Source organism: Pollicipes pollicipes, unplaced genomic scaffold (assembly GCF_011947565.3).
Source record: "Pollicipes pollicipes isolate AB1234 unplaced genomic scaffold, Ppol_2.1 Scaffold_3447;HRSCAF=4054_pilon_pilon_pilon, whole genome shotgun sequence".
NCBI classification, from domain to species: domain Eukaryota; kingdom Metazoa; phylum Arthropoda; class Thecostraca; order Pollicipedomorpha; family Pollicipedidae; genus Pollicipes; species Pollicipes pollicipes.
In genome coordinates this window covers 12821239-12844497 of record NW_023596297.1, presented here as the reverse complement: position 1 = coordinate 12844497, position 23259 = coordinate 12821239, and the positions used below count along the sequence as shown (strand labels likewise).

General features: G+C 51.8%; 2 protein-coding genes and 1 long non-coding RNA gene across 3 annotated transcripts; 2 read left to right on the top strand and 1 right to left on the bottom strand.

Moving 5' to 3' along the window:
• Positions 1 to 476: 476 nt before the first annotated feature.
• On the bottom strand, positions 477 to 4073 carry LOC119091756 (60S ribosomal protein L27a). The gene is made up of 4 exons (XM_037214624.1): positions 4030 to 4073; positions 2916 to 2979; positions 1228 to 1325; positions 477 to 782 (listed from the first exon to the last, which is right to left on the bottom strand). Exons 1-4 carry the CDS (start codon positions 4030 to 4032, stop codon positions 504 to 506), a joined length of 444 nt encoding a protein of 147 aa, XP_037070519.1. The 5' UTR covers positions 4033 to 4073; the 3' UTR covers positions 477 to 503.
• Positions 4074 to 4486: 413 nt separating this feature from the next.
• LOC119091839 (uncharacterized) lies at positions 4487 to 8123 on the top strand. Its single transcript, XR_005093444.1, has 3 exons — positions 4487 to 4544; positions 7342 to 7498; positions 8083 to 8123. It is a non-coding gene; the product is annotated as an uncharacterized LOC119091839 (long non-coding RNA).
• A 46-nt stretch (positions 8124 to 8169) lies between these two features.
• LOC119092142 (E3 ubiquitin-protein ligase UHRF1) lies at positions 8170 to 21597 on the top strand (the record flags this gene model as incomplete). Its single annotated transcript, XM_037215118.1, has 7 exons — positions 8170 to 8238; positions 15819 to 15978; positions 16632 to 16755; positions 17381 to 17468; positions 17833 to 17986; positions 20194 to 20300; positions 20802 to 21597. Coding segments are annotated over 7 exons (849 nt in total), but the record flags the coding sequence as incomplete, so codon positions are not given.
• Positions 21598 to 23259: the final 1662 nt, after the last annotated feature.

Here is a 23259-nt window from a genome sequence, read left to right as displayed (position 1 = left end):
TGAATAGATGTCTCAGTTGGCTGTTTGCTACGCCCCCCCCCCCCCCTCCCTCCCCCCATTGCCAGTGGAGACAGGCGCCATTGAAATTCAACGTACTTCTACTTACAAGCATTTTTACATCAGTCATCGGCGAATATTAGGTGCATTACGGGTCATTTCATAGCCGACATCACAGCGCTGTTTAAAATGGCGAATCGCACAGAAATGCCGCTCTACCTCACAAAATGCCTCCTGCTCACATCGTAGTAGGTTACGACCCATGGATACGTAGGATGCGCAGAAAAGCGATCTAATTGGCAGCAGTAACCCACACACCCGCGCAAGCGGATGCACGCAATCGTCTCCATCCTCCATAGGTGGTGAACAATAAAACGCCGTCTCAGGTAGGCTTATTCCAATACTCAGGTAGGTTGTCTCTGGTACCCCAACGTCGCTGTCGATTTCAAAGGCTTTCATGGTGTATAAAAAACACGGGATGCACGTTATTTATATTGGCGAAAGCATTACGCAGTCAACACGCAACATCCGCCCACCTTCTTGATTTTCTCCTCAGCCAACCGGGAGAAGAACTTGGCCTTGACAATCACCGGCTGCTTGGGCAGCAGGCCCTTGCCCAGCACCTTGTAGTAGCCGGCTTTGACCACGTCTATGACGGGCGCCTTGTCCGTGTGCTTCTGGAAGTGCACGCGGGTGTCTTCGGACACGAGTGACCACACCTTGTCCAAGTTGATGGCCGGGCGGAACTTGCGATTCTTGTGGATGTGGAAGTCTCTCATACCGACCTGTCATACACAGGAATGGTCATGATACAGTAGCAGGAACAATGTTCACATGTCTGCTCCAGTTATAGCTGGTTGCAACATGGTCTGGTCGGTCAGGTTGTAACTGACTAACATGGCCGTGTGAAACCGCGGATAAGCCATGCCCGCCGTCCTTTCATGCTTCCTTCAGTGCCGAAACTGAACAGTTGCAACATATGTACTGACAAGTGCAACACACAACAGGCATACTGCCATGCAACACACACATACACCTTTGCAGAACTTCGGGATTTGACGAAATTGTGCGAACCATTCTGTGCAGAGAATTTAATCAAGAGGCCAATGCGTTGTGCCCAATATGACAATGTTATCCTTCCTAACCCTTTCCTTTCAACCTGGAAAATGTTTTACAGAACACATACTATGGCAGTAGCTGTCTGGGTTTTGGTGCCATGACAATACTGACCTTGCCAAAGTATCCAGGATGGTACTTGTCAAAGTTAATCCGGTGGTGATGCTGTCCGCCGGCGTTTCCACGACCTCCAGGATGCTTCCTGTGCTTGCCTGAAAACAGCAATGATCAGTAAGTACCACTACACAAATTCCCCACATATTGACCTTGCATGACCTTACACAAACAAGCCAATTAAGTTGCCTGTACATTGCAAGGTTGCAAGTACAAATGCCAGGCAGTTTTGGATGCTTCCTCTGATGCCCTTTCTACTTCTACCTTTGACTGGTCCCAGATATAGTTATAGGTGATATTGCAGACATACATATATTTTGCTCTCACACACACATCTGTCACACAGCTTTTTATGATGTCAAAAGTGCATGGCCAAGCATAGAAACCAGACTTGCAGGTCAAGTTTAGAATGCTTGTCAGCAAAGCCACTTACACTTCAACCCTTAAACAAGTGACAGCACACAGACTAGTTGATTTAAGTGCATGGCCATGATGCCATTGATAGTTTGGCAACCACTGGTTCATGTGTAGTGAAAATGCACTGCATGAACCATTTGTTGCATGGCACACAACCAGCCTTTGGGTAGTCCCTGCTGCTTGCAGTGAATCAGAGGTTGGCATGGTAGTTGCTGTTATGGATCCAATGAAAATGAAAAGAAGCCATACCAGTTTAAGGCTTAAAATCCACTAGATGGGACCACTAGTTTGTGGTATTTAGCATAACTTCCACGCACATTGTTTGATGATGTTTATTGTGGTTTTAGAGTGTGTCAACTGCTAGGGTCATTTTGCGCCCAAGGGCACACTGTTTGACTGTCTAGGGCTGCAAACACCTCATGTTATGGCCATCACAAGGTCCCTGCAGTCAAATTGCCACTATCACCTTTTCAGATGAGAGTAGACACACTGGTTACAATGCTTTCAGGAGCGTATGAGATATTTCTGAACACTGAAGGTTGTGCTGTCCTGGCCAGAAGTAAATGTGCTCCAACAGCATTCAACATGGTGCTAACTACACCACAACCAAAAAGCATGTGCAGGCTGTGCTCATGGGGGAAAAAGTCACTTACTGCCTATAAAGACAGGTGTAAATTTGTATAATCATCATACCATAATCTCACTGCATACCACAACACTTCAAATACCTCAATCCCCAAAGCTATTAAACCAGTTAACCAGCTAAGCTGGCTATTATATAAACAGGTAATAGCTAACAGCTATTAAACCTATTAAACCAAACCAGTAATCTACACAGGTTTTCCCATGCCAGTACGCTAATGACTTACTACAAAGTCTCCTCGGCTTGTAAAGGTTTCAGTAGTCAACAAAATATCTCTCTACTACACACAAAATGCAGCACCCTGATCAGCAATGGCACTCAATATCAACAGTTCATGTGGTGCACTTCCTGCCTGAAAGCCTTTCCCCCCATCTGTTTTAAGTCAGGTGCAGCATACTTCCACCCTACCACTTCCTTCAGTACATAAATTGTTTCCCAACTCCCCACCAGATTTCAATGTATTCAGGAAACCATTCTGACCTGATATGCCTACCATTCCTGCATAAGGGGAATGAACAAAATTTTATGAAAAGCAGATCTTGCATGCAGTAAATGCACTCAAATGTTGTCACACACTTCTCAGGCAATGAGGACTGTCACCAGATGATGGATCAACCTATCCACTCACCAATACGACCATGGCCATGGCTGACTTGGCCACGAAGCTTCCTGGTCTTCTTCTTGTTGGTTGACTGGAAAGACAAAATTACTGTAAGACTACAGTTCCATCCACATTTCCCATGGAACAGTACACAGATTTCCAGCATAATATTTAACATGTATATTCAGACTTCCTGATCCCATATGCAAACAATTCATGAAGTTAACTGCCACACTTGTCTTGCCATCCACCTTAAGTCTTGTCTGCTTAGAAACGGCCTAGCTCCTATTTCAGTATCACACAATGACCCAAGATAAATATAACAGCATCTTAACCTCTACTCCTGACCTTTCATTAAGCATTATTACCAATGTTAATTTGCAGCACAGATGAAAACAAGAGCCAAAGATGCAACCAAGATGAAAAATCTGAAGCACTTTCAATGTTGCAGTACACAGCAACATGGCAGTCACCAGAATGATACCAAACCATCTCCACCACTTTTTGACTTGACTGCCCATAATACATCACTGACATGTTCCTCATTCCCCACCAATAATGGGCTTACATGAAGTTGTCACAATGGTGACTAAGTGGTAACCAAAGAATTCAATGAAAGGAAAGGTGTTATGGTTCACATGGCCAATCTAATACCAAGCAGCCCTGTCTTGTCCCAAAAAGGTGCTGTGAGGATAGCTTAAGGCTAGCTACTAGGAAATTTTCAGCCTTATGAAGATGATGATGTCATTTACTATGAGGGCTTCTCAGCAGCAGTACTGCATGCCACCTTATACCATCAATAAATGTGAAGACCGCAGTGTCGTACTATCCAAAGTTAGAGAATGTGTGGCATGTACAATTATCATCTTGCCACAAACATCATGCGATATTCATAGGAAGAATACGGCACTGTCCGTTGGCCAGCAAAAATACATGGCTTTTGTTCCGTACATGGAACAACAGTACATTAATGACGCACACAGCGCGATCATAAAACCCGTAACCACACATATCGACCCCGCAGAGCGAGCCACGACTACGAAAAACGTAGAGGGGGCTGAGGAAACATTATCACGATTCCATTTTTACAACAAAAACGCAACGAAAATAGACATAACCCAAAAATCCACTCGGCACCTACCATCTTCGCCAACGGATGTTTTCCGAAAGGCCGCAGCGCCGCCAAGTTTTAGGAATGTTTTATTTTTCGCCATTTATTTTAGACGCTGATAATATAACATACAAAAGGAATATCGTGTGTTGCATCCATTCAGAAAAACATACATTTCTCTCTATCAAATCAGGTGTATCAGAGCTGGGTCGTGCTCCGGGCAAATGCGCCTAGCACCATTGGATGCTTGTTCACAACAAACACGACAAACGTAGCAAAAATACAGCATACTCAGATTAGGATCATTTTCCGGAATGCTTTGAATAATCACAGTATGCTACACCTTACAAGAAGCCTAAATATACTGATGGATACAATGCACTATCCCATGTGTTGAGGGAACAGCATCAAGGGCCTTACATGATTGGTCAGAATTTTGTGACGCAAGCTAGTTGCGTTTGTTTTGTTCATAAAGAAATGCGCTATTCACCAAGGCGCTAATTTTGACACGTGCGCCGTGACAGGCGATGGGTATATCGCGAAAGGTGGGGATCATTTGTTTGCACCCCGGGCTTAAAGGACGAGTTCGGAAAGTGTGTTGGCTTCATATGAGGGCAAAATTTGGCCGCATTTTTAATGCTCCATGATGACATGGTAGAGTGACATTTACATCCCGTTGCTGCTACTTTGGATATGAACCAAAGGCGACTATTATTTGGAAGTGGCCCATTGCAACTGATGTTTCCCATGCTGAAAAAAATTATTATCCTTTGCTTCAAGATGTACCGTTTATCTTAACTTCAAATAAAATCGTGTTGTGGTCTCACTCCCCTGTGATCCTGCTTCAGGTATTCTTCATAAACTTACAAGAAATACCCAGAATGCAAAGTAGTATAGTTTCATAGAAATCTGGTGTGGTGTGTGGATATTTTGCATATTTTTTTCCTAGAGAATTGCTCAGTGAACTACTACAAGGCCTAAGTTATAAAAATATGTCTTCTGTCACTGAGATGAACCTAATGCATGTGCTGAACTTGGCCAGGTTAAAATGAATTATTTTTCCAATTACGCTCTCTTGAAAAAAATATGAGATGTAGTCTTGCTTGCAATGATTGTTGTAGCATCATAACTATTTCAAACATATCCTGCCCATGTGCTGAAGTTGTTGGTGACCTTGCACCAAAACTTTTGGGAACTCAGGTTTGTGGAGTGTATGTGCTGAAATCATTGCTAGGTGTCTGATATGCTTGGATGGAACACATTCAGTGTATTATGCATTTTTTGAGGCCTGGTCAAGGCTTATGATCAGGCCTTCACTTTTTGTATCAGCAGAGTGGTGCCAGATTTTGATATAACGATGATGCAAAATGATCTCAGGTTGTCACAAGTGGTCAAGGCAGGAAAAACTGGTATTTAACACAACTCAGTGACTTAAACTGAAGATCAATCATTTATCACAGTGAACAAAAATTAATTTTCTAACAACCTACAGTGATTTCATTCAAGTAATGGTAAAAAGCAAGGAGACTAACCCAGCCAGCAGCTGCCTAAACTTTGTAAAACATGTTTGGAACTGTATGTGGAGCAAAGACTGGCAAGGAAATCATAAAAGAGAACCTTCAGTACATTCAAGACAAGCATGTCCACTCTTGATATTTGTTTACCTCTATCTAGATCACTATAAGCAGATGAAACCATGCCACATGGGTATCACGATTTTCCAGGAGTGTTTAGGCATTTGTGTTCAATTGTTTAATAATAAATGTATGTAAATAGAAATTAAAAAACAATAAAAAATAGAACGTTCAATAACCTAGACTTGCACATTAAAATCCACATGATGATTCTGGTCCAAAGGTTATGGGTCAAATCATGACTCAAATTTTAATGTGATTTTAATCATCTGTGAGTTCAACAATATTGGTATAACTGACTCTGCCTCTGATTCTGACATTGCTCCTGGTTCTGACCCTGGCCATGATTCTGACTGGCCCTGCCCAAGTAAAGTATGGTCTGAATCAGCATCTTGCACAGCATGCATCAACTTTAATTGGATGTTTCCAATACATTGCTCTCTGGCATTGTTCTGTCCTTAGTCCAGCAAAGTCAAAACTAATTTGTAATCACACATGTATGCATTGGCATGTTGGTGATTTTATCCTGCCCCTGAATTTGAATTACGTTTTAGGGTGGACGAGATGCTCTGTTTGGGCGCTAATGCTCCCAGCCACACGCTTTTATAGTGCGTGGCTGTATTCAGAGCAGAGATGCTAGTTAGAAGAGTGGGTGCCACTGCCATCTGGCGGCCACACAGTGGTGCTGCTCTTGACCACTCAGTGCCGCGTGGCCCTCTCCCCAGGTCACGGATGGGGACGAGGCGAGATCGTACAAGGTCATCTCATTATACAGCCCGAACTGGCGCAAGGCGGATTGTAATGTGGGGGGGGGGGGGGGGGGGTCGGCGGGATGCTTCGGGGTTGTGCTGGGTGGGGGGTGGTGGCAGCATAGCAGAGAAGGAACGACGTTCGACACGAAAAGAGGCCCATCATTCACCTGTGGGGGGGGGGGGGGGTCGGCGGGATGCTTCGGGGTTATGCTGGGTGGGGGATGGGGGCAGCACAGCACAGAAGGAACGACGTGAGACACGAAATAGAGGCCCATCGTCCACCTGTGGGGGGGGGGGGGGGGGGCGCCACCCGAGCCGGACCGAGGCTGGCTGAGCTGGACCGGGGCGAGCTGAGCCGGAGCGAAGCGAGCTGAGCCGGACCGAGACGAGCTGAGCTCGCCTCGGACTGGTTCACCAACACAATAGCGTCGGCGGGGAGCTCGATACAGAAGCGAACACCTCCTAACCCTACGCTACTACCGTTCGCGTGTCAGCCGTATTCAGGGAAGCGATATTAGTTAGAAGAGGGTCCCCAGTGCCGTCTGGTAGGCACGCCGGCACTGCTCTCCACCACGCCCCGCGCTGGTGGTCCCGGCCACAGTTGGCTTAAACACAAAAATAACACCATGGGTTGTTTGCCAATATTATTGTTTTCCCTGACTATGCCTATGTAACACACGATGCGATGTTGCTGAGACTGTGTTGGTGCTTCAGGTGGTGGAATGTTCATCCATGATCTCGTGCAAAGTCTTAGTATTAAGTTCAAACGTGGTGACTTCACTGGTCTCACACCATCCACTGAGTGAGCTCGAGGCCACCCTGATAGCCATAGCAGCTATCTGCATCTTGAGATAGCAGAAATATTTTTTGCGGGCATGCAAGTGTGAAAAAGAAAGAGGCAGCATGATGATGCCCCATATGCCAGATAGAAATGTCATTACCATTACCCATTTCAGGAAGACTGCTGCAGCCTGGTGGTATTGTGATCTGGACCCAGCTGTTCCAACGATGCCTGCAAAAACGCAGAACACCCTCAGTAGTCTGGAGGAGCGTCAAAAAGCGAACCGCGATGCCAACCGCAAAGTGCTCCGAGAACTCGGCCTACTCGAACCGGTAACAGCTCATGCCAGTGTGGCTTTACGACTCACGTAGCAGGCCCTTTGGCATCGCCTGCCTGTCATCCTGACAGGAAGGGCGGGCGCCGCGGGAACCAGCCGGTAACCGAGCCGGTAACAGCTCGGACGACTTCTCACTGCTATGTTGTTTCTTTTGACTGTCTTTAGCACCACGTCTAGCGCTGTTTTTGCTCACTGGCTGGTCCTCTTTTGAGTGCACCACGAGGCTCCTGTCGCGTCTGACGTGACTCCGACTGTGATAGGGTCACACTTCACCCCATGCTGTCAGAGCTCCCGTGTTCCGAAACCGCCTCAGCTGTGTACCAATGTGACCTACTGTCTGTCTGTCTGTCTTATCCGCCGGTGTGTGGAATACCGAGGTCTCTGGCTGTGTGCCTGTACCTCTTGTTCTGTTCTATCATGTTCTCTACTGTTCCTTCGGTCTGCCATGTTGGGAATCTTTGCAGACGCGCATCAGCCGTCCGTGAAGTCGGCCTCCTCTCCACTGTCTGTCAAGCTGTGTCCGTCTGCCCCTGTCCGCTGCCGGGTCGGACACATCACTGCCTGTCCTGATGCCGCCAGTTGCCGCCCCTGCCGTCGGCAATGCGGGTGAAGCGGCCGGCGGTGGCGCCGGTCCGCCCGCGGCCGGTCAAGAAGCCCCGGCCGGCCGCTGACGCCGTCGACTACGGCACCCAGCTAACCGACGGCCGCCGGCGCTCGACGCGCGCCTCCAACAAGGTCAGGCGGGCGCGCTGGCTCGTGCCGAAGCTTGCGGGTGGTGTGCCCTAGCCCTCCTGTCACTGCCGAGTGGGACACTGGTCACAGCCGCAGGTGGTGTGCCCTAGCCCTACTGTCACTGTCCAATGGGACACTGGTCGCAGCCGCAGGATAAAGTCCTGCCGGCGCGCGTGTCCCTGCTTAGCAGTGTTATCCTTTTGTAGGTGCACAAGTGGCGTGCTGCCTGCCCTAATTGACGTCCCTTTCTTTTGAGCATGTAGTGTTTTAAGAACGGTGTGGTCAGCGAACGGCTTGCGGACAATTAGCACAAGTACCCTTCTCTGTACCTGCGCTGTTTGCACGCTTCTCAGACGAAGCGATGATGGCAGGCCCTGTGCGAAGTGCGGGCAACGCTGTTTGACCGCGTGGCGAGGCGGCCGCAGGAAGGCCGTCGGAAGCCCATGATTCCATAAATATTGACGGTATGCTCCTCTGTATCACCCGGACACATTGATCGGACTTAGCGCAAGCCATTAATAATTTCGAGACATCCATGCACATGGTGTGGAGTCCGCCGTCACAGCCAATTCGTCGTTCGCGCCAATCTGCAAGCGTAGATCCCCAGCATCAGCCTTTAGCTGACAGTGACACTGAAATGAAGATTTCACTTCGAAAATCGGGCAACCAATGCAACCAATGCAACCAATCGGATTGTGAAATTCGTCACGGAATTAGGAGACGTGCCTACTTGCATAAACAGTCTTATTCAGACATTAGGTGGTTCAACAGCACCTCTAGAATATATATGACTGACGGTTTAAAAGCGTATCAAGCAGTGATACCAAGAGACCATCCAGGCAAAGTGTGATTTTGCATCAGAGTGAGTGGGATCGCAGGGCGCATCAAGCCAAGCATTGGCTCGCCGGTGCATCCAACGATGACTGAAGCATGTTGCGGGTCAGGTACAGCTGTATCCACATAAATTGTCATCGAAGTCGAGATGATCAGAGCCTTCCAACATTTGAAAATTCGAAAATGCAGCTGTGTTGGCAGATGAGACACCAGCTTCTATGCTATGCTGCTGACCGTTGGGTGTTGTTGCCCTGTACACAGTCGGCACAAAGCGGTGTTCACCGGTCATCTGGCAGCGTCACCCGCCGTCGCCGACCCCGAGCTCAGCCAGTGGCTGCGGCCCCGAGCCGGCGTCAGCCGCCCAGAGCCGTCAGCTGTCAACGTCGGGCGAGGCCGGCGTCGGCAGCAGCCACCGACCTCTATCATCTGTAAAGGTCTGGCAACCGCCGAAGACGGCGGAGAGCAGCGCCGGCGGCCGTCGCCAGCAGCCACTCTCCCAGGACCGCCGCTCACCGGCAGCGGCCACAGCCAGCGACGGCTGCCCCTAGCCGGCGCCCGCCGCACACAACTGCCAAACGCCGGGCCCGGTCAGGGGCTGCAGCAGAAGTCACGAGCATCCGGCCGCCCAGGACTGTCACCCGCCGACACCGGTCACCGTCACGGTCACGGTCACCGGTCACGGTTAGCGGCGGTCGCGAGCCATTGCCGGCCGTTCAAGTCCGCCACTCGTCGGCACGGGACAGCGGCCACAGCCAGCGGCGACGCCGAGCCGGGCGCAGCCGCCCAGGGCCGTCAAATGCCGGCCACGGCCGAGGGCGGCGGCGACGGCTGCGGGATAATGTCGGCCACCCGGGTCCATCAGCCGCCGAGAGCGACCACAGCCAACAGCAGCGGCCACAGCCAACAGCAGGGGCCATAGCCACCAGCAGCGCCACAGCCAACAGCAGCGGCCGCAGCCAACAGCAGGGGCCATGGCCAACAGCAGCGGCCACAGCCAACGGCGGCGGTCACAGCCAACAACAGCGACCACAGCCAACAACAGCGGCCACAGCCAACAGCAGCGGCCACAGCCAACAGCAGGGGCCATAGCCACCAGCAGCGCCACAGCCAACAGCAGCGGCCGCAGCCAACAGCAGGGGCCATGGCCAACAGCAGCGGCCACAGCCAACGGCGGCGGTCACAGCCAACAACAGCGACCACAGCCAACAACAGCGGCCACAGCCAACAGCAGCGACCACAGGCAACAACAGCGGCCACAGCCAACAGCAGCGACCACAGGCAACAGCAGCAGCCACAGCCAACAGCGGCGGTCACAGCCAACAGCAGCGGTAACAGCCAACATTACTTGTTACATCCACAGCCAACAGCGACGTACCCGGGCGACCGCTAGCCGCCCATGAATCAACCGCCGGTTGTGGCGGAGTGCATCAGCCACGGCCATAGCAGCTATTCTACCGGGTGGAGGGCAGCAGCTTTGGCCATAACAGCCAGCCAGCCAGCCAGGTGGAGGGCTTCAGCCACGGTCATAACAGTCATTCAGCCAGGTGGAGGGCAGCAGCCACGGTCATAACAGCCGTTTAGCCAGGTGGAGGGCAGCAGTCACGATCATAACAGCCATCCAGCCAGGTGGAGGGCAGCAGCTACGGTCATAACACATCACCAGCAGCTCGGGTCAGCCACCGGCCGGCTGTCTGATCTGCCATCGGACGCCTGCGGGCACCGAGAGCCGGCGAACTCAGGTCACTCGGTGGCTGACCTGATGCCGACGAACATCTCCGACCGGCTGGTGCTACTGTGCTCACCCCTGGATCACAATGGTGACCTGGTGTCGGCCTCAAATAATCACAAGCCCCGTGGTCGACCGTGTGTGATACATGTCCTGAGGTGAAAAAGTACACTACCTCCGTAGTCACGGCGTTGGGTGCGGCCGCTGACCCATCCCGCTGGAGGAGGGGGGGTGGGAGCAAGGGCTTCCATGTCGCCGGCTCCGTGACCGACGAGATCAGCAGCGGCCAGCAAGAGGTCGCGCACCCGACACTGAGGGCGCCTCTCGCCGGACGTCTCACACCGATCGACGCGCGCCGATGGTCGCCGCACGAGCGCCACCGCCGCCCCGGTGACGGGTGGGGCGTGCCGCCGCGGACGCTGCGCCACCCGCGCGGCGGGCGACCGCCGGTGCCGCTCGTCGAACCGGCCGCACGTCCCGACGATCTGGGCCCGGCAAAACCCGTGCCGGAGGTCATGCAACACCATGAGTTTTGGCGGTCATGGCATCACTAGATATAATGAGGTCCAGAGCGCTTGAGCGTTTAGCGTTACATCAGGGCTACACACATACTTACACGGACGGTTCTAAAACTTCTGATGGTGTAGGCTGTGCGTTTGTAAGCGGTGGCGTCATCCGGTCGTTTTCATTGCCCCCAAACGCTTCGGTGTTCACATCGGAGCTCGTACCAAACACTAAGGCACTATGTTTGATTGAAGTCGGCGACGAACCTTTACATCTCATTTTGACGGACTCTGAGCATTGTTCTGAGTTTGAAGTATTTTTATCCATCATGTCCCCTTATACAGGACATTTTAATACGTTTGACTCAATTGGATCGGGCCGGAAAGAAAGTTATGCTATGTTGGGTCCCTAGTCACGTTGGAATCGCGGGCAACGAGGTGGCTGACGCGGTTGCCAGGCGAGCAGCGCTGGCTCCATGTGTTCGCTCTCTATTCCTGCCAGAGACTTACCCTGCAATAAAAACCTTCCTGCATGACAAGTGGCAGCGTTGCTGGGATCAGATGGAGGGTAATAAGTTTAAAGAGATAAAACCTCAGCTGGGTCAGTGGTTTTCGTGTTTCCGCAAAATGAGGCGAGAAGAGGTGATGCTCTGCAGACTACGCATCGGACACAGTACGCAACCCACGGCTTTATGTTGGAGGGAGCCGTACAACCTATCTGCCATCGATGCGGCGCTGTCCTCACCGTTCGTCATGTCCTTGTGTCTTGCCTGCGCCTCGTGGAAGAACGCCAACGTTACTTTGGACAGCATGACTCGCCCCTTACCCTGATTGATATGATTGGAGACAACTCACGATTTCTTGGAGCTCAACAGATTTTCTTATTTCTCAAACACATCAACTTTGGAACCATTTATGCTGCTTAATAGATGGTAAAACAATACTCGTTATGGGTGCCAAATGACCACCGCAGTCGGCGCGCCCCTAAACTCCAATAAACAACAACAACATCACTGAGACGTGCTGCACAAGTATAGCGCTGGATTTCTGGCGTGTAATCCCCGTCCAACCGCCGATGATGTTAAATGGCCAGCAGCTGCCTTATTGTGTTGTGCGTCTTGAGAGCAAAAGGGTCGATCAACATTCCAATGTCTGTTTTAATCTTGTCCAAGTGATTGGTCCTGCATGCAAATTTTTTTTTCTATAAAATGTATAAGAAGGTGTCCTTGATATGAGAAAGCAAGGCCCTCTGCTCCCGGTTTTTCGGCATTGCGAGCTCCCACAGAAATGTGATACATTGCCTTCGAACGACGTTGTAGATCTTACGATTACATTGGCGATAGCCAATATTTCGATTTGGGGTCATCTCCAAGGTCGTCATCTTGAGCTGCTCATCGTAGTCCTCTTAAGCATGGCCACATCTCGAAATATTGAGTACCATTAACATAATCGTTGTTTTGTCCTATAATGTCGTTTATCCAGCACCAGCACCTATTGAAGGCGGTTTACTCAAAATAACGCTCATAACGTTGCGGCCGAAGACAAAGCGCAGACTTTATAGTGGCTCAGGTCGGGATTTATTGGACTGAAGATCTGTTTTGTTTAATAGGTGGTTCTTTCTAGGAAAATTGGAACAACTACTTGTTTTGTCTAATCTCTTCAATCCAGGCTGCATAAAGTTGTTTTTATGATGCCAACTTTTTCATTGTGTTCCTCCCTGGTGGATGTTTGCGGAGTGGGATGTTCTTCGCACACCTGTGAGCAGGGACGATCATTTTCGCTCTGTCACTGGCCTTCAAGACTAGAATACCGCCTTGTCTGCTAACGCCAGGAGAAGCCAGGGAGGATGGCTGAACATTGGACGTCCAGGTTATTCAGTACAATGTGCCATGTCTGGGTGCTTTTCTTCCACTTCAAATTGTCCACGTCTGCACCAGCATCATGCAGTGTGACGTCGACAGCCGACGACAGCTTGCGCCTGGCGGGTTATGCGAGTCAGCCTGCAGTCCTGGGCGTGTTCTCTGCCGTCTCGCCGGCTCCGTGGTTCAGTCTGCGAGTGTGTGCTGGCCGCTGGCGGACTGCTGAAGCACGTGCCGACAGATGCTTGCGCCGCGGCTGATGCCCGCTCACTGGAGGACTGCAATACGCGGGGGATAAATCGCGGCTGAAAGCGATCTCGGGACCATGTGTGCCGCTCCGCGGAGCGCTATCGGCCGTGGGGTGACCGGTGCCACTCGAGGCGGCGTCGTTTCGTTGTGTCAATACATTTCACAACCCATGACACTCGACGGATGTGGGCTTGGGATTGCCAGCGCGAGCTTCAGCGACGTGTTCCTTTGCCATGTCCGACCTGCTGGCTCCCGGCTTGAGAGGCTCAGCTGATTCATGCGCGTGTAATCCAGCGTGCGGCGCGAACCGAAAGTGCTGGGGATAGCACACCCGGCATCGGTTGTCAGAGACAGGTTGTCGTATGGTTCCGTGGGACATATGACGGATATGTGGCGAGATGAACTGAATACCGAACGCCTTCTGCGGTATGAACCAAAACTCACCGCTGTTGGACTAAGCCCTTACGATGTTTACCGATTGGGGCCCGAGACCAATTGACAGTCTTTGGCAATCGGACTGCGTTCTCATTGCATTGGGCTGCAACATGTGCCTGATCAGAGGAGTGGTTTTCTCTTGCTCCAGTTATCGTAATCGTAATATCGTTTCATATTAGTTAACGCTCTGGAAAGAGCAGTCCCAAGTATGAATCAAAGAAATGCCTTTGCGTGCGTGTGGTGGTAAGGCTTGACTCCAAATTGCGTCTCTGCAAAATTTTGCATTCGACAGAAAAATCTGCAACAGCTCAAAGATGAACGCATGTTGTGAGCAGAACAGTTACGGGCAGAGTTGACGTCCCCATATTCAGGTGTAGTGGAAGTGGGGGGGGGGGGGGGGGAGGAGTCCGGTGATGCCACTGGACTGTGCATGTGATGGAATGACTCCTACGAACTACGTAATGTTTCAAAAACCCGTCTGAATTCCTACCCTGCTTAATAATATGGTAGCTGTGAGCTCTTCATGACCATTTTCAGTCGACTCACCCTAAAACTCCAAATCATCACCAACGTCAATTTTTATTTAACCAATAATTGACCATCACCAAGGCATTGGTGATGGCCCCCGGGACATCAGCATAGGCTCCCGAGCCTAACAAGGTTCTCCGAATAAAAATAAACAGCCTTGCCCTCGGCAGCCGCGAAGAGGGGAGCCTTGGAGGAAATGTTTCCCTGAGACACAATATGACCCCCGCTTGAGCGAAATCCCAGCTACGCGTATTGGTTGGTAATAGTCTCCTTGAGGTCAGAGCGGGTTTGAGTCCGCAGACATGACATGGAACACTTCCTTTGCCAAAATGGCATTCGATGGAATGCCATGCTGGGTGAGATATCTCACCGTCACTTGTGGGTTTAGAGCCTGTTATCTCCAGCCCAATTTCGGTGGAACTTATGTGTCCCACCAGCTTCAACATGTTAACGAACTTGCCGATGGCCCGACAAAATTGACCCCATTTTCTGCCATGCTAATCTCTGTGGAAAATTAAAGTTCGGAGAAAAGGCGATTAACTGTAGAGTATCACATATTTTGTTAAATTCGAAAAAGACTGAGATGCAGTTGACTTTATCATACGAAAATGACTGCTTTGAATATGGGACATGTCTGATTCGGTGGACATTTTACTGTTTGGAATTTCAAGCTGTGAAACTTTCAATAGAAAACAATTATTGTATTCCCCCGGCATTGGAGCCACTGGTGTGTTCACGTCGTGAGATTTCTCCACATGACATATTTTGGCGTGTTTGAAGGGCCGTTTGTGTGAGCTGAGCTCGGATGTAAAGGTGACCTTACTATGTCACCCAAATTGTGTGCCTTTCGGGAAAATCTCGAGACACATTTGACGTAATCGGACAAAGACGATTTTTAAAATATACGACATTCTGATTTGGTGAACATTTGCTGATTGGGAGTGAAAGCTGTGCAAACTGACGACAGAAGCCAAACTTCTGCATTCCCCGCGCACTGGAGCGCATCGATGTGCTCACGTCGTGAAGATCTTCCACATTTCCTCTAGAGGATCCTGCGCCTCCACATATTTGATCGTTTTTTTTTAATGGGCCGCTTGTATGGGTTCAGCGTGAACTGTCTTGACGGACGTGATGTCTGTTGGCTGCCTAATTGTCCTGGCGGTGGCCGTGAAGCTTTCAAGGGCCGTTGCCTTGGCCGAACGGCTGATCACGTGTCCTCGGCTAATCGTTTGCCGTTCGGTGGACGCGACGTGTATGACGCTTGAACTGAACCAAGTGTGGTGTTGGTTCTCAGCCCCTGGTGTTTCGGATATGCTTTTCATTTGGTGCAGTTTCGTGCCCGATGCGCTGGTTTGGCCATCGTTTTGGAATGGGAAGAATTGCTTCGAAGGCTATATATTTATTTATTGCTGGGCTAGTAAAAGCTATAATGATATTATCAATTTCCAGCCGACGAAGTTTTCTTCCCTGGACTTTGGCGACTCAGATTTAGATGATTCGGACGATGAGGATTACGAAGAGGAGCGACCGAACAAGAGGAAGCCATACGTGCCACGCATCAAGGTTGCCGTTCCTAAGAACCGAGAGAAGGTTTATGGAACCATACCGGGTATGTTGTGCGCATATTTCGTGTCGCTATTTAAAATGAAACCGTGCGAGAGTTTATATTACTAATGTACCTAATATTAACTTGCCATTCTGCAATGGCGGACACGTTTTCATTGAATTAACCACCCTGTAAGACTTAACTTTTGGTCGTTTCATGTAATCAGCAATATCCCATGCATCGCGACCATCCTGTATTGATTGGTACTTAAGTGTGTTTCAGCACTTTCAGGTGTGGCTGTCAGTACGTGCATTGTCTTCGCCCTGTGGCCACACCCTCCTGTCTCTATCGTTATTCTGAGTGGTTGCCGTTGTACCCGTGTGTGACCCTGAATGTGGGCCGCGTTTCTGGGCTCTCCGTCCGTAAGACGTTTACATGTCCTCGTTTCCAGATGTGGCGATGGACACATGACGGCAGACTCGGCTGAATGTGTTCTGTCCCCAAACGTGGCGATGGGCACATGACGACAGACCCGACTGAGTGTGCTACGTCCCCAGACGTGGCGATGGGCACGTGGTGGCAGACTTGTCTGAGTGTGCTCCAACCCCAGACGTGGCGGTGGGCACATGGTGGCAGACTTGTCTGAGTGTGCTCCAACCCCAGACGTGGCGGTGGGCACATGGTGGCAGACCCGGCTGATTGCCCTCCGTCCCCAGACGTGGCGGTAGGCACGTGGTGGCAGACCCGGCTGGAGTGCTGCGCGGACGGCGTGCACCGGCCGACCGTGGCCGGCATACACGCCGGCCCCGACGGCGCCTACAGCATCGCGCTCAGCGGCGGGTGAGAGACGCACTTCCCAGGGCACGAGCCCGTCAGACCCTCTCTGTAAGGACACTGACATCCCAGACTGATCCTCAAGACAACGGCCTGCCTGACCCTCTGTCCCAGGAATCGGACCCGCCAGACACTTGACACGGAGCATCCGCCTGACCCTTTACTCCAGGAGAACTCGCCAAACCCTTTACCCAAGGACACGGACCCGCCAGATCCTTTACATAGGAGGACCCGCCAGACCCTTTACACCAGGAGGACCGACCAGACCCTTTAGCCCAGGACTCGGACCCGCCAGACTTGCTACCCCATCCGAGGCGGATATGCCATACCTTTTTCCGGGGGGGGGGGGGGGGGCGGATCTGCCAGACCCTACCTCAGGAGGCGAATCTGCCGCATTCTTTACGGCAGGAGGCGGACCCGCCTGACTGGGGTAAACTTAAATGCCGGCAACTTAAGCTGACGGCTTAAATGCACGAAGAGCAAATCGCCCCATGCTCAGAAAGTAGAGCATGTTGGAGTTACGCTTGAAGGTGTGTGCTGAGCGTCGTACGCCGTGCAGCAATCTGAGCTGGCCACTTCCATGCAGAGGTGATTTGTTTTCTTGAAGTTGGCTTCGATAAATACATTGCAGGTACGAGGACGATGTGGACTGGGGAGAGTGTTTTACCTACACTGGCGAGGGTGGAAGAGATCTGAAGGGAACAACTGCGCAGCCGAAGGTAGGTCTCGTTGTGCAGCACGTGATCTGTTTCAACGTCGGCTACTGTGCGGCGTCTAAAAAACTGCAGACGTATTTCGTATATGATTCTGTACCTGATGTAGCGTGTTTGTGCTTGATGTAGCATGCCCCTACAAAGCCGAATGTCTTGCCATGTGGACGAGGTGGATCCGTCCATGGGTTTTATCTTAGCAAAATGTCGGTTCTCTTTAGACCAGATCAGATGAGCGTCAACATCGGCTGCCACCGAAACCCTGTCCAGGAGTTGTCGATGCCGAAGTGGTATCTGCCGATGTTGCTGTCTGCCGCCGGAACGATCGGCGGACGCCGCCGTCGGTTGCCATGACGACGGCCGGTGTCGCCAGAACCTGCGCACGGCGCCGCAGTCGCGGGACCAGCAGCTGACGCGCGGCAACCTGGCGCTGAGCCGCAACGTCGAGACACGCACGCCGGTGCGCGTGATCCGTGGCTACAAGCTGCGCAGCCCGTACGCGCCAGAGCAGGGCTACAGATACGACGGTCAGTGGCGGCGCGGCCGCGGCCACTTGTGCGGTCGCAGGCCGCCTGCTGCGCTGCGGACTCAGCGGCCCGTGCCTCACCCCGCCGCCGGCCGGTGGTAACGAGGCGGCCTTGACTTGAAACCTTGACCGGTATCGGTTCGCTATCCGGCTCTCGAGAGGGGGGCGGCTTTGAGTGGGCTAACCCACACTCTGGGTGTGGGGTGGTGTCTGCATGACCTCGTCTCTACGACCCCTCGACTTGCTGCTGCCAAGGCACGATGTTTTTTATTGTCACCTCCCGATTATCTTGCGCCATGAATTACTATCGTCAGCTGCGTGATCTCCTCCGCTGATCGTCGCAGAAAAAAAACTGAGCTGAACCGTAGTCATTCCCATGATCACGCCGTAGCGACCATTAGCTCACGTGTTCCGCGGACTCGCGACACCCCCTCCGGCCAGGCTGTGGGCGTTTGGGGCTGCTGAAGTAGTGCATGCTTGTTTCTGATTAAGGTTTTGATCCCGGTACGCGTGCCGAGTAGATTCGACGTCATGGGGGTATTCAGACGCGTGGGCGTTAAAATTCTGGCAAACAGTGGTGATGTGATCGCTACCGGTGACGTCACGCTAGCTGTGGCGCGTTTTTAGAGGCAGCAACACCAGCATGTAGAACTTGAAGCCTAGAAGCTGATTTTGCCAAATTATGTAGCTGGCCATTATCGCCCAAAGCGATACTTTGTCGTTGCTCGAATGCAAAACTTATTTGTGGGTGCGATGCGATAACGCGCGATATGTTCCGACCATTGCTCTGAAGCCTGCATAGCAGATGCTCTGGTAGCATAGCAGACTCGCTATGGTTGCATAGTAGCACCGGCAGGAACCACCTCGGCACTGCACACCCTCGCGCAGGGGTTCGATGTAGAGCAGCCAGGACGGTCATTTGATCTGCTGTAAAGAGAGCTGGCATTTGGTGACCATGCAACCTGTAGAGGGATCAATCTCGTCTGCTTCGGCTGGAGCGTGGCTCGACATGCAGCTAAGCAGAAAATGCCACACGGTTCTGTGCTTGTCGGGTAAATCATTGACGCGATGGTCGTGGCCAGTGTTGTGAGCTGCCTGGGTGACAGTGTTGCCTGCCTGTTGTGATTGTAGCTGGGTGTGCAGCACCAACAAGATGGGGACACGTACGAAGAAACTAAACGCATTCCCAACCCCATTATCTTGCCGATGAAAAGGTTTGTAGCTGTATCCGTGTTGTACCCCAAACAGTAATTCCAGGCTCGAGGAAGACTCAGTCCCCCCCCCCCCCCCAAGTACGTTTGCAGCATGGCTGCGAGGATGCATGAGCTAGATGAAACTGTCGGTGTCATATACTGTGTCAATTTCCAGCATACTCCGGTGGTTTGATGACTATACCTTTAGTTAGGAGTGCTGGACTCAAACATGCTCCCTAAGAGCATTTTCACTAAGTTACGTGCTTTAGCATGGTTATTCCGCGTCGTGTTTTTACATAACCTATTTACTGTCCCTATTTACTGTATTTACTGTCCCCCTGTAGGTGCTGTCCCTGGCATGTAAGTGTCATGCTCTGGTCATCGACGTTTCTTCTCAAGCGTTGGTAATTGGTCATTTCGGAGCATTGCTGGTCGAATTCATACACGTTTGTGCTTGCCGTTATCACTTCCTGACCAGGAAGTATAATTTTGGCCCAACTTCCCGCCGTTGGTCACTGGCCCGTACTGACCACCGTCATTTGTTCTTAGTAAAATGCTTTCCACCGTCACAATTTTAGTTATGTTTTTCTCATTGAAATCGGTTTGTGGGTCAGTTGAACGCAGACTAGAAAGCAATTAGCGGCCTAATCTAATTTTGCCTTAACCAAGGACTGACAAGCAATCGTCGGCTTTGTAAACCTTCATCGCGATAGGGGTAATTCCAACGGTGTTTGTTTTGCACAGCTCTGGTCGGCTATTGCATAGCAGTGGGGTCGGATATAAACCCTGCCCCTCCTGTTAGTTCTGCTTGCTGACGCAGAGGCCGGGCGTTGCGAGCGGATAGTCAACCTGCAGGAGCGTTGACAGTCATGCGACGATGCGTTCTTCGCTGAAACGTTTGACATCGGGTGCTGACTCCATAAGGTGATGCGAGGACAAGTACTGCTGCGCATGCGCCTCATGGGATGGCGATAAACCCTGGCGGCCTTGTAATGTAAATTGTTATGTGATCCAGGGCTCTACTGGGTGGAGAAGTACTGGCTGTGTTCGGGACAGTCGGGCTTCCTCGTCTACAAGTACGCCATGAAGCGCTGCGAGGACCAGGCGCCGCCCCCTTGGAAGGTGCGTCATTGCCGGGCACAGCGCGGCTTCCAAATGTGCCGGCGTTTGCAGTATTGAAGGTGTCGAGATGCACTTCACAAAATTCAGTGACCATCAGTACTGTGACCCATGCACGGCACAGCCGATTGTTGTGTGCCACTCGTTATTTGTTTGGCTCTTGGCTAAGCCACTGCTACATGTTCTGTGGTGTTCTGCGTCAGCAAAGTGGCTTCAGTTATACCGGATACTTTGGCCCCCAGACTTTCCTTTTTACAATGTCAATGCGTTCACTGTGCAGATGAGCAACTCTGTCACCCATCTAACCGGCAAAACGCGTGGCAACAACGTGGTATGGTTTCGGCACAGTCTCATGGAGAGGCTGATGCCATTGTTTGGCACGTGAAGCATAACACGTGCGTTCAGGCCAACTGTGAACTACGACACAATAGATCGTTGTGCCCGTCCACCGTCCTGTTTCCGGCCGTCTGTGTGCCGCGCTGAGTGCAGGTGGTGTGATCTCAGGATGTTTCTGGCGACGAGGCACTGCTGTCGGACGGCGCGGCGGCGACAAAGCGCTCTGCCGACGAGGACTCGGGCGCGGAGCAGGGCGACGGACCGGCGGCGGCTCGCCCGAACGGCGCGAGCCGAGCCGACGGCGACTCGGACTGAGCTGTGTGCCGACTCGGGGCTCGGCTTAGGGCGAGGGATGCCCGCCATCAGCAATGTTTGCTCGATGATAGCGCCGGGATATCGTCGGTCGTCCCGGGCCTACTACGACGTTGGAAGTTCCGTCGTATTGATTCTGGCAGCGTCCTTTCAGGGCATGTGTGAACCGTGCTCGCGATACTTGCATACACGTCATACTCTTCAGGAACAGTCCGCGCATTTGCACACGATGGTGGTCGGCACCCGCCCCGCACGCGCTGAAGGACACGTCACCGTCAACTTTTACGCCTCATGTGCGCCTGCCTTTTTGATGCGTTTTAGGGTGTGTGACTTTTTATGAAAACAGGCGCAGCAACAGCCTGCGTGTTGGGCCTCCCCATGGCCCTCACTTCCGTTCATTCACACATTGTGGCCTTAGCCTGGCTCCGGTATCGGGCGCGCTCTGCCCTGTGGGGCTCTGCTCGGTGGAGAGGACGTAAGCAGTACATGATCGATGCTCGTGGTGGCGCGACGCCGGTGATGCCCGCCCGTGGCCACCAGGGGTCGTATCACCGTACCTTTGTGGCCCGCAGAAGGTGTCCTGTGTGCCATAGTTTGCGCTATTCAGTTCTTCTGGGGTACCTGATTTTATAAATACATGTTTCGCCATCGACTGCAGATTTCTAGTCGGTTATGCAGTGCGTGACAGTTCAAGGCAGTTAGTACCTTGCGATTACGTACTGACCAATACAGTCAGCTTCTGTTCGCCGCCTCATTGCCATCCGAGTTCAGAATGGTACGCTTACGAGCAGTGCGGCCGCTAAGTCGGTATACAGTGGGATTGATGGCCGCTTGTCGGCAAAGCTCACAGATGGGTTTCGTCCATTCATGCATGGTCGCTCGGAGAAATTCAGACTCTGATGTGCGCAGGGCCGTGCGTTGGGCACCGGTACCCCTTTGCGTGAACGCGATCTTTCGTTGAATGCATTCATCTCGGACTGCGTATGCATCCGTTTTCAAGGTCGATGCGTCCTCAGCATCTCAGCTAGCGGGCTGACGGCGTGGTATGGCCACCTGATAAAGGTGGTTTATGGTCTGTGCGATGATCTGATATCAGATGTTATCGTCAGATGCGCCTTCTAAAAAGTAATGCGATTGCCGTCTGAAGTGGGAAAAGCTGGATACGGCCTTGGTCTGGTGTTTAAGAGTGCGTCAGTATCGAGGCGATTTTCCGGTAGGTCCCATAGTCGAGCGCTGGGTGTTTTCACTCGACCTAAAAAAAAAAATGATGGCTGCCGTCAGGTGAAGCGAAAGCTAGGCAAATAATCCGTAAAAGTGGACGCATGGTCGGACTTTTTGTTCTACTTTAGCGGGCGTTATTTGCATGTATTACGCGCCGACTGTTCTATGGTGTCTGATTTCGCCCGCGGTTCACACTTCCAGTACAAACGACGTCGCGCCAGATATGTTCCGATCGAGAGTGCTGGAACATGTGTCGAACGAACGCTAGGCAGCACACACGGGCGGGTCCAAGAGCGCCACTGGTGTGAGCTGCCCATTCTGTGAGTGGCGCTGCAACTAGATCATTCACAGTTTGTGTAAATGTCTCGACTCGCCCTGGTAGGCATTTCAGAATCGGCGCTTCCCACGGTCATTCGCTTCATACAGGCGAAAATGAGATTACCTACACCTCGTTTTAACTAATTCCTTGAGAAGCCCCCAGGTTTTAACGGCTCCTGATGCACGCTGTCCCCGTGTGCAGTACACTTTAAAACGTTTACCGCGCTCGACTAGGCTGGTAAGAAGGTTACACTGTGGTGCATCTCTCCATGTCAGGAGGGTCCTTATGCTGAGGTGGCTGATTGCCCTGCCGACTTGCACCTGAGGTACGTCACACAGCTCTCTACAGTTCTCAGCAAGGGACTTCTCACCAGCCACGCAGTCCTCCCTCCGTGAAGGAAGCGTCAGCTTCGCTGGCACAAGAGGGTTGGATGCAAACTTGGTGTCAGTAGCGGCGTTAGGCATGTGACCGTCTGACTCACACAGGGCCAGGCGAAAGGCTGTGACGCTATGTGTGCTGTCCACGGGCCACACACGCGCGAGACGGCCGATCATTGCTGTGTGGAGGGGCACACCCTCTGATCACCGCGACCTGTTACGGTGCAGCGGGGCGCGAGACGACCGATCATTGCTGTGTGGGGGGGGGGGCAGGCCCCTCTGATCACTGTGGCCTGTCAAGGTGCGGCAGGCAGCACGTGACCCACTCCCACCCGCGTTTCGCCCAATGGCGCTTTCGCCATTGGGCGGAATGCTGCGTCGCTCAGATGGGGCGACA